General features: G+C 44.3%; 1 protein-coding gene across 1 annotated transcript; it reads left to right on the top strand.

Moving 5' to 3' along the window:
- Window positions 1-1,345: 1,345 nt before the first annotated feature.
- On the top strand, window positions 1,346-7,912 carry ZNF367 (zinc finger protein 367). The gene is made up of 5 exons (XM_042877551.1): window positions 1,346-1,711; window positions 2,270-2,420; window positions 4,132-4,251; window positions 4,662-4,800; window positions 5,339-7,912. Exons 1-5 carry the CDS (start codon window positions 1,361-1,363, stop codon window positions 5,574-5,576), a joined length of 999 nt encoding a protein of 332 aa, XP_042733485.1. The 5' UTR covers window positions 1,346-1,360; the 3' UTR covers window positions 5,577-7,912.
- The last annotated feature ends 3,242 nt before the right edge of the window (window positions 7,913-11,154 follow it).

Here is an 11,154-nt window from a genome sequence, read left to right as displayed (position 1 = left end):
TCCCCACCAAATCCTAAGAGAAGTGTGTCCTGCATTTTAGCACTACTTTAGAACACAAAACCAGCATAAAATAAATGGTACCACTCTGATGAAGCCAAGGCCTTTTTTTCATTCCAAATAATCAGATTGTAAAGGATTTATTACACTGGCAACATCCACCCTGTATGTATGCTTTTACCAGACCAGGCAAAATCCCCATATGACACTCTTTCCAGGTTATTCCTCTTCATCATCACAGCTTTCACTGTACAGACACACTCCCACTACTCAAATGAACACAAATCCTAGCTCACTGTGCCAGGAGCAGCCCTGCAGCTGCAGTCTAGGCACTGCTGTCTATGTACAGTTGCAAAACTGTTGTGGGTCTCAGGATATAGGGTATAAATGTACCTAAAGAAATGCATTAAACTAGAAACAACAAGACAAACCCACAAATATTACCGTGAAAACACGAGTAAACTGCTGAAGCACAGTATATAAAAAAACAAAGCACCCCTGGTTCAGGGAGCCCTGAAAGCCCTCCAAAGGCCAGCGTGCGCTCCAACCGCCATAACGGTCGCCTTTCACAGAGCGCTCGCTTGCTTGCCCGGCCCCGCGGGCACCACCCTTCCCGCGCGAGGCGGTCCCTTTAAACGGCGCGCACGCTGCGGCGCTACCATTGGCCCGGGTGGCTCAACAACAACAGCGCGCGCCAAACTGAAGAGGGAGATTGGCCACGCCTTCTCCTCCTCGTCCCACCCACTCTCTCGCTGCGGGCCAATCAGCGAGGGAGTGAATTGCTGCGCGGGGGGGCGGACCCACAGCCTGAGAGCCCACTCAGTTTCGAATTCTGCCAGTGGGCCGGGCGCCGGCCCAATGGGGCTAAAGAGGAGTGGCCGAGTCCTGTCTGGGCTCCGCCTTCAAGGGGGTGGGTGGTCAAGCTTCTCGCAGTGCTATTGGCTGGTGCGAGCTGCCGCTCCGTGACGCCAGAGCAGGGCTCGGTGATTGGCTACGCCCAGGCGCGAAACGTAACGCGGGAAAATCCCGGGCTCAGTGCGGGTGTGGAGGGGTCGCTGCGTTGGAGACAGCGGTACCTCTTTGCGCGTCGCTGAGATCGAGCTGAGATTGGGGTCGGTGCCGCTTCGTAAAGGTGCGGGGGTGCCGTGGCTTTCGCGATGGCTGGGGGCTGCCGTTGACTGCGCGGGTCCGTTCGGGGGCGGCCGTGGAAAGAGAGAAGGTGCCGACAGTTGGCGATGAGCGACTGAGGCGCTGCCGGGCGGTGCCAAGCAGGGAGCTCCGTGTCTCTCCACCCGTTCCTGCGGCGCGGGCGAGCAGTGCTCCCCGCGCCCTCAGTCGCTTTCCCGCAGCAGCCACAGCGGCCATGTCGGAGCGGCCGCTGGGCCCACCAGTGGTCCTTTGCCAGGACTCGCCCAAGCGTGTCCTGGTGTCGGTGATCAAAACCACTCCAATCAAGCCGTCCCAGCGGCGGGACGGCGAGGAGTCAGTGTCCGCTCCGCCCGTTCCCACTAGCCCCGGCTTCAGCGACTTCATGGTATACCCGTGGCGCTGGGGCGAGAATGCGCACAACGTCACTCTCAGCCCCGGCGGGCCCGCCGCCGCCCCCGTCCCCTCGCCCGTCCAGCAGCCCTGCAGCGCGGTGGCAGGAGATCCCACCCGGGACGATGAGGAGTCTGGCAGCCCGAGCGGCGGTGGACGGCACCAGCACCTAAAGGTAAGCACCGCGACACTGGAGAGGGCCCGGGCGGTGGGGGGGAGCCGGCGGAATTAAAGGGTGTCCCGGGCCGCCGCCCCTCCCCCTCCTCGCCTCCTAACCGGAGATTTAAAATGAGATCACTTCCTGCAGTATCGCGCGCGCTTCGGGGCCACCACCCGTGGAGGCGGGGCCATCTCAGCAGGGCCGTCCCAAACAGTTGTGCTGACAGGAGTAACGGCCGCAGCGTCACGCGCTGTGGGAGCTGCTGCTACCTGCTGAGGCCACCTTCCCCGCCCGCTGCCGTGGGTGGTGGGGCCTTGCTTCCATGCTCATCTCCTCTGGATCACTCTGCTGAGGGTAGAGGAATTCGTAGGGGTGGGGGCACCTCATGGGATTTTCTATAGAGCTTGGCTAAGAGCTAAACTGTTGGAACTCCAACGTCCCTAAGTTACCCCATGTCGCTAACTTAAGATAGCTGTGGGAAAGGTGCTGCTTGTGAAGATGGCTTCTCGTTTAGCTTTGTTTCTGGCTTCTGGGGAAGCACAGTCCTCCAACGTCCTGCTTCTTTTTTCACAGGATGGCTTACGGCGTGGCCGGCCAAGAGCAGACACAGTCCGTGAGCTGATAAATGAAGGAGAGCACTCCTCTAGCAGGATCCGTTGTAACATCTGCAACAGGGTATTTCCAAGAGAGAAGTCACTGCAGGCACACAAACGCACACACACTGGTAAGTGAAGAGGGAACAGGTGACGTGGGCATGTGACCAAGAAGCTGAGGAGGAAAAAATAAACATCTCAGTCGTCAGCTTGTGAATGTAATGGTTAAACCAGTCATGCTTCTCTCCCATGCTTGTTCATGCAAGCAAGGAAAAGTCTTCTTTTGTGACCTTCCTTTGTGACAGATGATATAGTGGCAGTTTGACTATAGCATTGGAAGCACGTATTGTGAGTTCTTTATCTCCTCCTTTCACAGATCCTCTTAGAGGGAGAGCACTTCTTAAGCTTGGCATGCTGTTCTTGGTAGGATTTGTTTTAGTCTTATTCCCTCTGCTGAGACTTCTGTTTTGTTCTTGTTTGCACACTTTTCAAATAGTGATCAACTGAAGTTGAAGAGGAGGAGGAATTATTTAAAAATGGCTGCTAACTTTTACAGTGTAGTACTGGGTAGCTTAAGATTGAGGAATAACAGCTTTACAGTTATCTCTCCTAGCATCTACTTGTTTCAGATTCACTTTATGTAGCACAGGTAATCACTGTTAATTTACAGATCTGTGCATACAGAGAAGTTCTAGAGGTAACATGATTAAATTAAGATCCAGGATCAACTTATTCATTACCAAGACAAACTAGAAGCAAAAGAGAAATTTTTTTACATCTAGTAAGTACTTATTTTTTTCCTCTTCAAATTGTAATTTTTCACTTTTGCAAAGGAATGTGAACTATGATACTAGATACAAATGTAATCAGCGGTTGAGTGGAAAAACAAAAAGCTTGGCTCCTTACAGTTTTGGTTTTTTTTCTGACTCAAGCATATAAGGCAAATCTAGCTACTAATCTTAAGCACAAGTTTCCTTGTCCTTTTAAGGGTTTCATTTCATGTGCTGGAATTAGTTATTGAACTTGTTTGTTAAATATGAATGACTTAATTGAGCTGAACTTACCATGGTGTTACTCTTTTGACTTAGTAAGTCATTGTTACCTTTGTTTTGTCATCTTTCTGAGCAGTGCTGGCATGGGGCTTTTTTGCACAGTACAATGCAATCAGATTCTCTTCAGGCAGGAAGAAGATGCCTATTATTTATCTCAGTTCTTTTCACTGCTCTTTGCATGGAGAAGTCATTTTTAATAGATGGTTGAAAACTTCTGTAGCTGGGTTAAGTTTTTCATGTTACCTTCTCTTTGCCATTAAAACTTTTTTCAAGCAGTCTAGTTAATAGTAAGATACTTCTGCAACTTCTTACATTGCTATATTCTTAACCTCCATTACTTTAATCTAGTTAAGTCCATGTTAATGATAATACATATGTGGTTACAACTTGAGTTACATTTCTTACCTATTTATTGGTACTTTTTATGTTTCTTGCTCTGTAGGCACATATTTTCACAGGACAAAGCTTATGTAATGCTGTGTAAGAAGCTTAAGTTAAAAACAAACGAACAAAAAAACCAACACAGGAAATCATTTCAGTGTTTCCCTTGGGGGTTGGGAGAAAAGGTATTATCCAGCAACACTGAATATCTGGAGGTAAAAGCTGAGCTCTGCTGTCTGGTACACTGAGGCTCTTTGAGTACACACTAGTGTCTGAGTATGTTAATGGAGAGTTTGCATGTATAAACCTCAAGCTGAAATTGATCACTGTACTAGGACTCTTTTTCTATTCAGCTTGTCTCTGCTTTTTTATTCAGCTTTCACAAATCTGTTCTGTTGTTATTTTTAAGGTGAAAGACCTTATTTGTGTGACTATCCAGATTGCGGGAAAGCTTTTGTTCAGAGTGGGCAGCTCAAAACTCACCAGCGTCTCCACACAGGGGAGAAACCTTTTGTCTGCTCAGAGAATGGTGAGCCATCAAATAATAACTTGTGGCTTTCAGAATCGAGGGCCATCCAGTACTAAAAATGTATGTGCATTCATATTGCAGCAATCTATCAAAGCTTTGGATCTTAACTTTGAAGGAGATAGTAGAGAAGAGAGGAGCTAGAATAATCTGCATAATGATGCAAACTTGTATCTAAAAATTGCCTGTGTTGTTATGTAAGTTGCAATACTGTTGTCAGTTGATCATAAAATACAGAATGATTGGGCATGTTATTACTCTTGCATATAAAAGTTGCTGTTTTCTAAACCTTGCTTTTTGTATAGCAAAGAAGGCTGGATTCAGCAGCATTTGTATTGTAATGATACTATGCTTACATGGTGGTTGACTGCTTTCTGTAACAAGTTTTTCGTTGTCATTTTGTGTTTTTTAAGGCTGTTTGAGCCGATTCACACATGCAAACCGCCACTGCCCCAAACATCCATATGCCCGGCTGAAGAGGGAAGAGCTCACTGACAGACTGAATAAAAAAGAGACGGCTGACAATAAAGCTGTGGCTGAGTGGCTAGCAAAGTAAGTTTCTTTAGACAGCAATAAACGTCCCGAAAAACCAACTAGCAAAGAACAAACTAGAAGTGGTATGCCTCTAGCGTTATTCAGTCCAGTCTTTCCTCTAAGACTCAAGAAATCCAGTTTAAGGCAAGATTCCTCGCAAGACTTCTGTTTTTTCTCTGCTTCATTGTTTCTTTGCTTGAACACCTGCTAATACCTTGCTAGTTAGTGACAATAATTGGCTACAGTCTTCCTACTGAATTTGCATTTATATGAGGATCAAGAATAGGGTATGCATGAGTAGTCTGCTGAGAATACCATGTGACAGCATGGTATATGGTAGATGCTGTTGGGTACTTCACATTTAAAATGTCTAATAAAGGTTTCTTACAGCTTGAATACTACCATTATAAGATCTGAAAGATAAAACTAAATGCAATGCTTGGTCATATACAAGGTAATAAAAAAAAAAAAATAAAAAGGTATTTTGCCAGTTTTGAATGGCTGTTGCATGTGCTAAACATATTTTAAAAAGCATTCCTTGTGTTTCACTTTGTAGATACTGGGAGACTAGAGAACAGCGTGCTCCTGCTTTGAAAAGTAAAACAATCCAGAAGACTGATCAGGAACAGCAGGACCCAATGGAATATCTTCAGTCTGATGAAGAAGATGATGAAGACAAAAATAGTGCTCACTCAGCTGCTCGCCGCCGCCTCCAGGAACAGCGTGAACGAATGCATGGTGCTTTGGCTCTAATTGAGCTTGCAAACCTAGCTGTGGCACCGCTGCGACAGTAGATACATATGGAATTTGCCTATACAAAATGTATTTCCTGGTGGCACTTAACCAATTAGATCCTGGACATAAGCTAAGCACCTTATTTGCTTGTTATAGGCTGCTATTCTGTAGAATTTATGAAGAATGTTGTTGCTCCATGACATGGGGTAGGAGAATTGCACTTTTTGTAAGGTTAAAGATAGTTGTAAAGTTTCTAAGTATTTTTGTAAATAGGGGACTGCATAATGCGGGGTTAAAGTTCATGTGGGAAGCTAGATTTTTGCAAGGTTAACTCATTTGAAGCAGTTTTCATAGGAAGCACTTTCTGAACAGCGTTTATAATTAGTAGGATGTTATGGTACATGTGGCCAAAGAAGGCTGACAAAAAGAAAAGTATTTATCTGAACTATTTAAGCAAATTTATATTAAGTGATAGGTCTGAAGATACTGTAAGCACCAATTAAAAATATTTTTCTAATGTCAGTGCATTTTTTTCTTTACCTTGTGTCACTGAGGTAGAAGGCTAAGCTTAGTTATTGTGACTTGTAGAGGGGAAGAAATTGCTTCATGCAGATAAACTGTAGTCACAGTCTTCACTGTGACTGCTCAAGGTATGAGGCTCGACTTTGCTATTTTACATTTTCTGATTTGATCTCAGCAGAATCTCTTGGTAGCACTTGTTCTTCCTAACCCACGATGTTAGGAACTTTTGCACACTGTTGGTTTTATCTGAAAATGATTAGTCTTGCAAATTCTAGACAAAGGTAAAGAATTGGTGATATTTTTTCAGATGTCTTTGGACCCTGTAATGATTTGGCACTTGTTTTTGTTAATAAGGGGGTATTTACAGGGTGTTGTGGTTGTAGTAAACTATTCTAGATCTCTTATTAGCAAACACTAAGTTTTAAAGTTCTTGCTTTTACATGTTTATTAGCACATAGAAGCCCCTGTACTTTGTGCATAAAGCCACCTTATTGCTTTACTTAAGGATAACATGCCAATTTTGTGTTCACTAACTTTAGCACAGCTATAAATTTCTGCAACACTGCAGAAAAATATTCACTATACAACTAGAAAATAGGCTTCCAAAGATAGTTACAAGTGTGTTAGCAGTGTGATTTCATGTATTTCCCAAATCAATGAAGTTAAAGAACGCTGCTTAGTAAATTCAAGTGCTGATATAAAATGTTTAGTGAAATATCTTGTTACTTGTTGAATGTTGAATACTTGGAAATACCATTGTGTCATGGTAATCTTTTCCTATATTTTGCTTGGAAGACAACCGGAGAATCATGATATGCTAACAGTTGTTTTGAAAGTGAACTTGTTTTTCTTTTTTGCAGTTGAGCTACTGCTTTAGGGGATATTAAACATTTTCTGTCCTGCTTGCTCTTAACTCTCCCTTCCCTCTGAAGGTCAGAAAATTCAGATGAGAAGGGAAGCCACTTTCCCTCTTGTTTAAATGAGAGGAAAATTTTACCAAGCACTAGAAACAAACTGACTAGATGTCTACTGATTTTCCAGAACAGTAGTTTCTTTTTATATCAGAAAACTGTGACTGTTGAATTATGGTCTTTGTTAATCTCTTGTGGTAGAAAATCCTATTAACTTAGTTTGTTTATCATCATGTTTTGATTCACTTGACTTAAAAAGTCATTGGATATTTAAAAAAAAAAAAAAAAGAGCATATGGAATGTAATTAGTTTTGTACTAGTTATATGGTTTAACTTATGTTTTCAATTCCTAAACTCAGCTGTCATCAGGTTCATTTAAGTTTTTTGAGCTTAAAAATATGTAATTGTTCATACTCATTCCTGGTGCCTGAGCCTATGAAAATTGGGTAACTCAGGGTACAGATTTTTAATTCTTCAAATAATATGATATTAACTGTTCAGTTTGCAAAGAGCCTGATCCCAAATGTGCCCTCAGCATAAATCTGTTTTTTCTGATTTGTAACCCAGAATTGCTTCTGAGTAGTATTTCACAGGACATCCAATTGTGACTGCCAGCCAGTTGTAGAATGAAGTAAAAATTTCAATAGATGACTTTTTTTTTCTCCTCCAGTCAGCTGTAGTGCTTTGGTCAACTTGAAGAGTATTTCTTTCAGTATGATAAGTATGCTGAATTCTACTTAGATGCTTAGACAAAATTCAAACATTTCAAGCTGTTTTGTGTTGTGACAAGTTACTGGTAAAGTATCAAGTTAAAAAATTGAGATGTGGAAGATTGCAAAGAAGTGATTACGTTAAAGAAATATTGAAGATTACTGTTTGGCATGAGTTAACAACAAAACAGTGAATGTGTTGTCACTTCAATACTTGCTTTGAATAAAAGTTTGGTTTAATTTTCAAGTTCAGTCAATGTGTGTGCTGTTTTAGTTTTTCCATTCTCCCTACTCTACTACCAGCCTGACATGTCACAAAACAGAGGTGGTTATTTCTCCCGATTGTTGAAATTTTACATATGTTCACCACCTAGAGCACGTTGTGAGTCCCTTCCATCCCTACTACTTGTCCTGTCCTCCACTCCCTCACACTTGACAAAATATTGAGAAGTTTTGAAAATAAAGCCCAGGTCAATTGTGTTGAGGCCAGCCCCCAGCAGCTAAGCGGGCTAGAGAGCAGCTGGATATGGATCTGTGGTGACTCACAGCTGTGTTTGGTTGGCTGCTTTTAACGTTTCAGTCTGAGCATGTGTGGTTCTAGACGCTGGAATTCGCATGTGTTCGTACAGAACTCTTCCTTGAGGAGACTGGTTTAAAATTAAGGAAGCGGATGTCACACTTTCACACGAGCAGTACTTTGTTGAAGTGACGGCACGGGCGCGCTATATCGCACTAGGGAGCGAGGAGATTCGTCGCCCCGCGAGCTGACCGGGATGCGGGCAGAGCTCCCCGGCGCCTCATCCGTCCCGGCCGTCCTGCCCGCCCCGCGCCACCAGGGGGCGCCCTGTAGGCCTTCCTGCCGGCTTAGGCCGCGGCGATTGCCAGTGAGCTGGGCGGGTGGGGTTTCGCCCGCTGCCGCCTGAGATGAGCGGCCGGGGGGAACCTCCTTGGCGCTACCCAGGGTGCTTTCGGCCATTTTCTACTGAACGTGCTCCTTCTTCATAGCGTTGGTGAACAAGGGCCTGCTCAGCGCCTACAGTGAAGAACGACTGTCGCGCAACCTGGGCTGTTGCCTCCCCTCGGCATGGCCCTCCCCTCTGCGGGTCCCGGCCGCATACTGCGTCCCCGACGGAAGCGGGCGGTAGCGGGAAGCTGGAGCTCGGAGCGAGAGCGGAGGCGCGCCCTTGGCCGCAGTGCCGCCGTCACCAGCGCAGGGAGCCGTGTGGGGCGGAGCGGGGCAAGCTCTGCCAGTCGAGGGTCGGTTCGCGACTTGAATGTAGGTGCTCCCGTAATTTCCATTGCTGAGCGTGTTTCTTCGCTGGCAAAGAACCCGATAGTGCAGTTTCGCCTACCATTGCTGACAGAGCACAGAGGCACACCAGCTGCTGCTCTTCAGCACCTCTCCTGAAGGTACTCTTCAGCACCTGTGCCTTAAGGTGCCGATAGTCCCAGAGGGCAAGATACATATGTAGAAGTAGTAGGCAGAACCAAATTAGGTCTGGCTGAATGGGGTCTTGAGATGGTCTTCGAGAAGTCCTCAGTTGCTGTGGCTATTGGCATAGTGATCTTGATGCTGACAGTAGTACAGCAGGTTCATCACATCTGTCGTATTTTCCCTCCCATAGGAAGATGCAAATTAGTTCCTCCATTCAGATGGCTGCTAGGTCCTATGGATAAAACCTTTCCTCATCCAAAGTGATTGTTTCCTGGCAGCCAGGTGTTTGTAAACAGCCAGCTAATATTTAGGAACTGATAGTCAAGGGTTGGCAGTCACTTGTGTAAAAGGAGTTTTCCCCAGCATGGATCATGGCCATGTGCCAAAATCTACTGTATACATTCATATGTTAAGTATGCAGCACTCCAGTGAAGGTGACCTTGGTCATACGATGTAGCACATGGGCTTTGTGGATCAGTCAGGACAGAGCTCTGTGCACTGCTGAGTGTGTATGCATGCTGCAAGAATGGTAGTCCCGGCTGTGTCCTTGCTGTCAGCCATCTGAGTCTCCTGGAAGCACTTTTCTTTTCTCAGGTAGACAGAAAAATGAACTTGAGAAGGTCTTTTAGTCATACAAACACCGAAGACTTGCACCTTTGACTTCATGAGAAATTCTGTATAGAATCACGGTCCTGCACCTGCATTCTCATCAGTAATTTTCTTTACTTAATATTTGCTTTGGTTTGCTGTATTTTAGCCCATTATGAGCTAAGAAATAGGAAAAAAAAAAGAAGTAAAAAAGCAAATTCAAATGTTTTTCAGTACTCAGTACTATTTAAATATTACAGCTGTATATTGCATCTCCCCAAAATGATACATGATGCAATTCATGCTTTTGTTTCATGGTGGTTTTCATTTTAACATCAGCGGCTTCTTGTAATGCACCCATGAAAAATATTCCAAGACAGTGTGACCATTGGTAAACCTAAATTTTACATAAAGAGTGTAACACTGCTAGGTGTTCCTGGGGTTCCACTGCTTCAAAAGTTCTGGAGAGATTTCTGGGGCATAAGTGAATGAAATAGCCACACTTGTGTAGCTGCACGTGCAAACAAAAACACAGTTTAGATTACATATGATTACAAATGGCAGTCTTGTGTCTGGTGCTCATTTTACCCCCTAATACCTATGACTCCTATGGCCTTCCTGCTGCACTTTAGAGTGCACTTACAGAAGCACTGGAAGTTGCCCAGAGATCTGGGTGAATGCCCTGTCCCTGAAGACATTCCAGGTTAGGCTGGACCAGTCTCTAAGCAACCTGATCTAGCTGTAGGTGTCCCTGTTCATTGCAGGGGAGTTGGACTAGGTGACCTTTAAGGACCTTTTCCAACTCAAACTGTTTTATGATTTTATATGTCTATGATTCTTTTCTTAATACTGCATTCTTGTTACATTGCTTATTTGAAAAATACAGTTCTTAGCATCCAAAGGAGGTCTTGGAGGCCTCATTTATAAATCACCACCAAGGAGTTTTGTGATAGTGGAAAATTACAGAGCTTGAAGACAGAGTAGACTCTTGTTAGGTAGTTATTTGTACAGATGTGTGCAGAGAATGAATAGGATTTGATTTCAGATTCCCTGGGTTCAGATTTGTGTGTGACCATCCCTGACAGTGCGGTCCTGCAAAATACTGCCATCTTGCTGGAATGACACAACTGTTGTTTGGGGAGCAACGTGAGGCTTTTGGTCAGAGGGGCTCCAGACATTTCTGTGATAGCACAAAGCAGTGAACCCTAGCACATGATGTATTTGCTTGTATTTCACTGTATGCATAGAAAACTAGCAGCTGCTACCATGTCTTTATTAATTTTTAATTATATAAATTTTAAGGGAGAAAATGGAGACTTAGGTTCTTCATATGCACTGCTAAGGTTCCTGCTTTTTTAACATTCAAGCATTTGTACTGTCAGCTAAATCTGAGAGGGTATGGCAGGAATTTAACAACACGAGCAAACAGTAAATGTTTCTACAACGTTTACATAATTACTTTATTCTTAGA

Source organism: Lagopus leucura, unplaced genomic scaffold (genome assembly GCF_019238085.1).
Source record: "Lagopus leucura isolate 7727_CA_CO unplaced genomic scaffold, USGS_WTPT01 Super-Scaffold_100018, whole genome shotgun sequence".
In the NCBI taxonomy this organism is placed as follows: Eukaryota; Metazoa; Chordata; class Aves; order Galliformes; family Phasianidae; genus Lagopus; species Lagopus leucura.
The sequence above is the reverse complement of the archived record's forward strand: the minus strand, read 5'-3'. Positions and strand labels throughout refer to the sequence as shown.

Bases quoted from the DNA above. Each gene is read 5' to 3' on its own strand.
- ZNF367 (XM_042877551.1), top strand. From the start codon at position 1,361: ATGTCGGAGCGGCCGCTGGGCCCACCAGTGGTCCTTTGCCAGGACTCG. The intron at 4,252-4,661 runs GTGAGCCATCAA...GTGTTTTTTAAG, and splicing joins TTTTGTCTGCTCAGAGAATG to GCTGTTTGAGCCGATTCACA. The intron at 4,801-5,338 runs GTAAGTTTCTTT...TTCACTTTGTAG, and splicing joins GTGGCTGAGTGGCTAGCAAA to ATACTGGGAGACTAGAGAAC.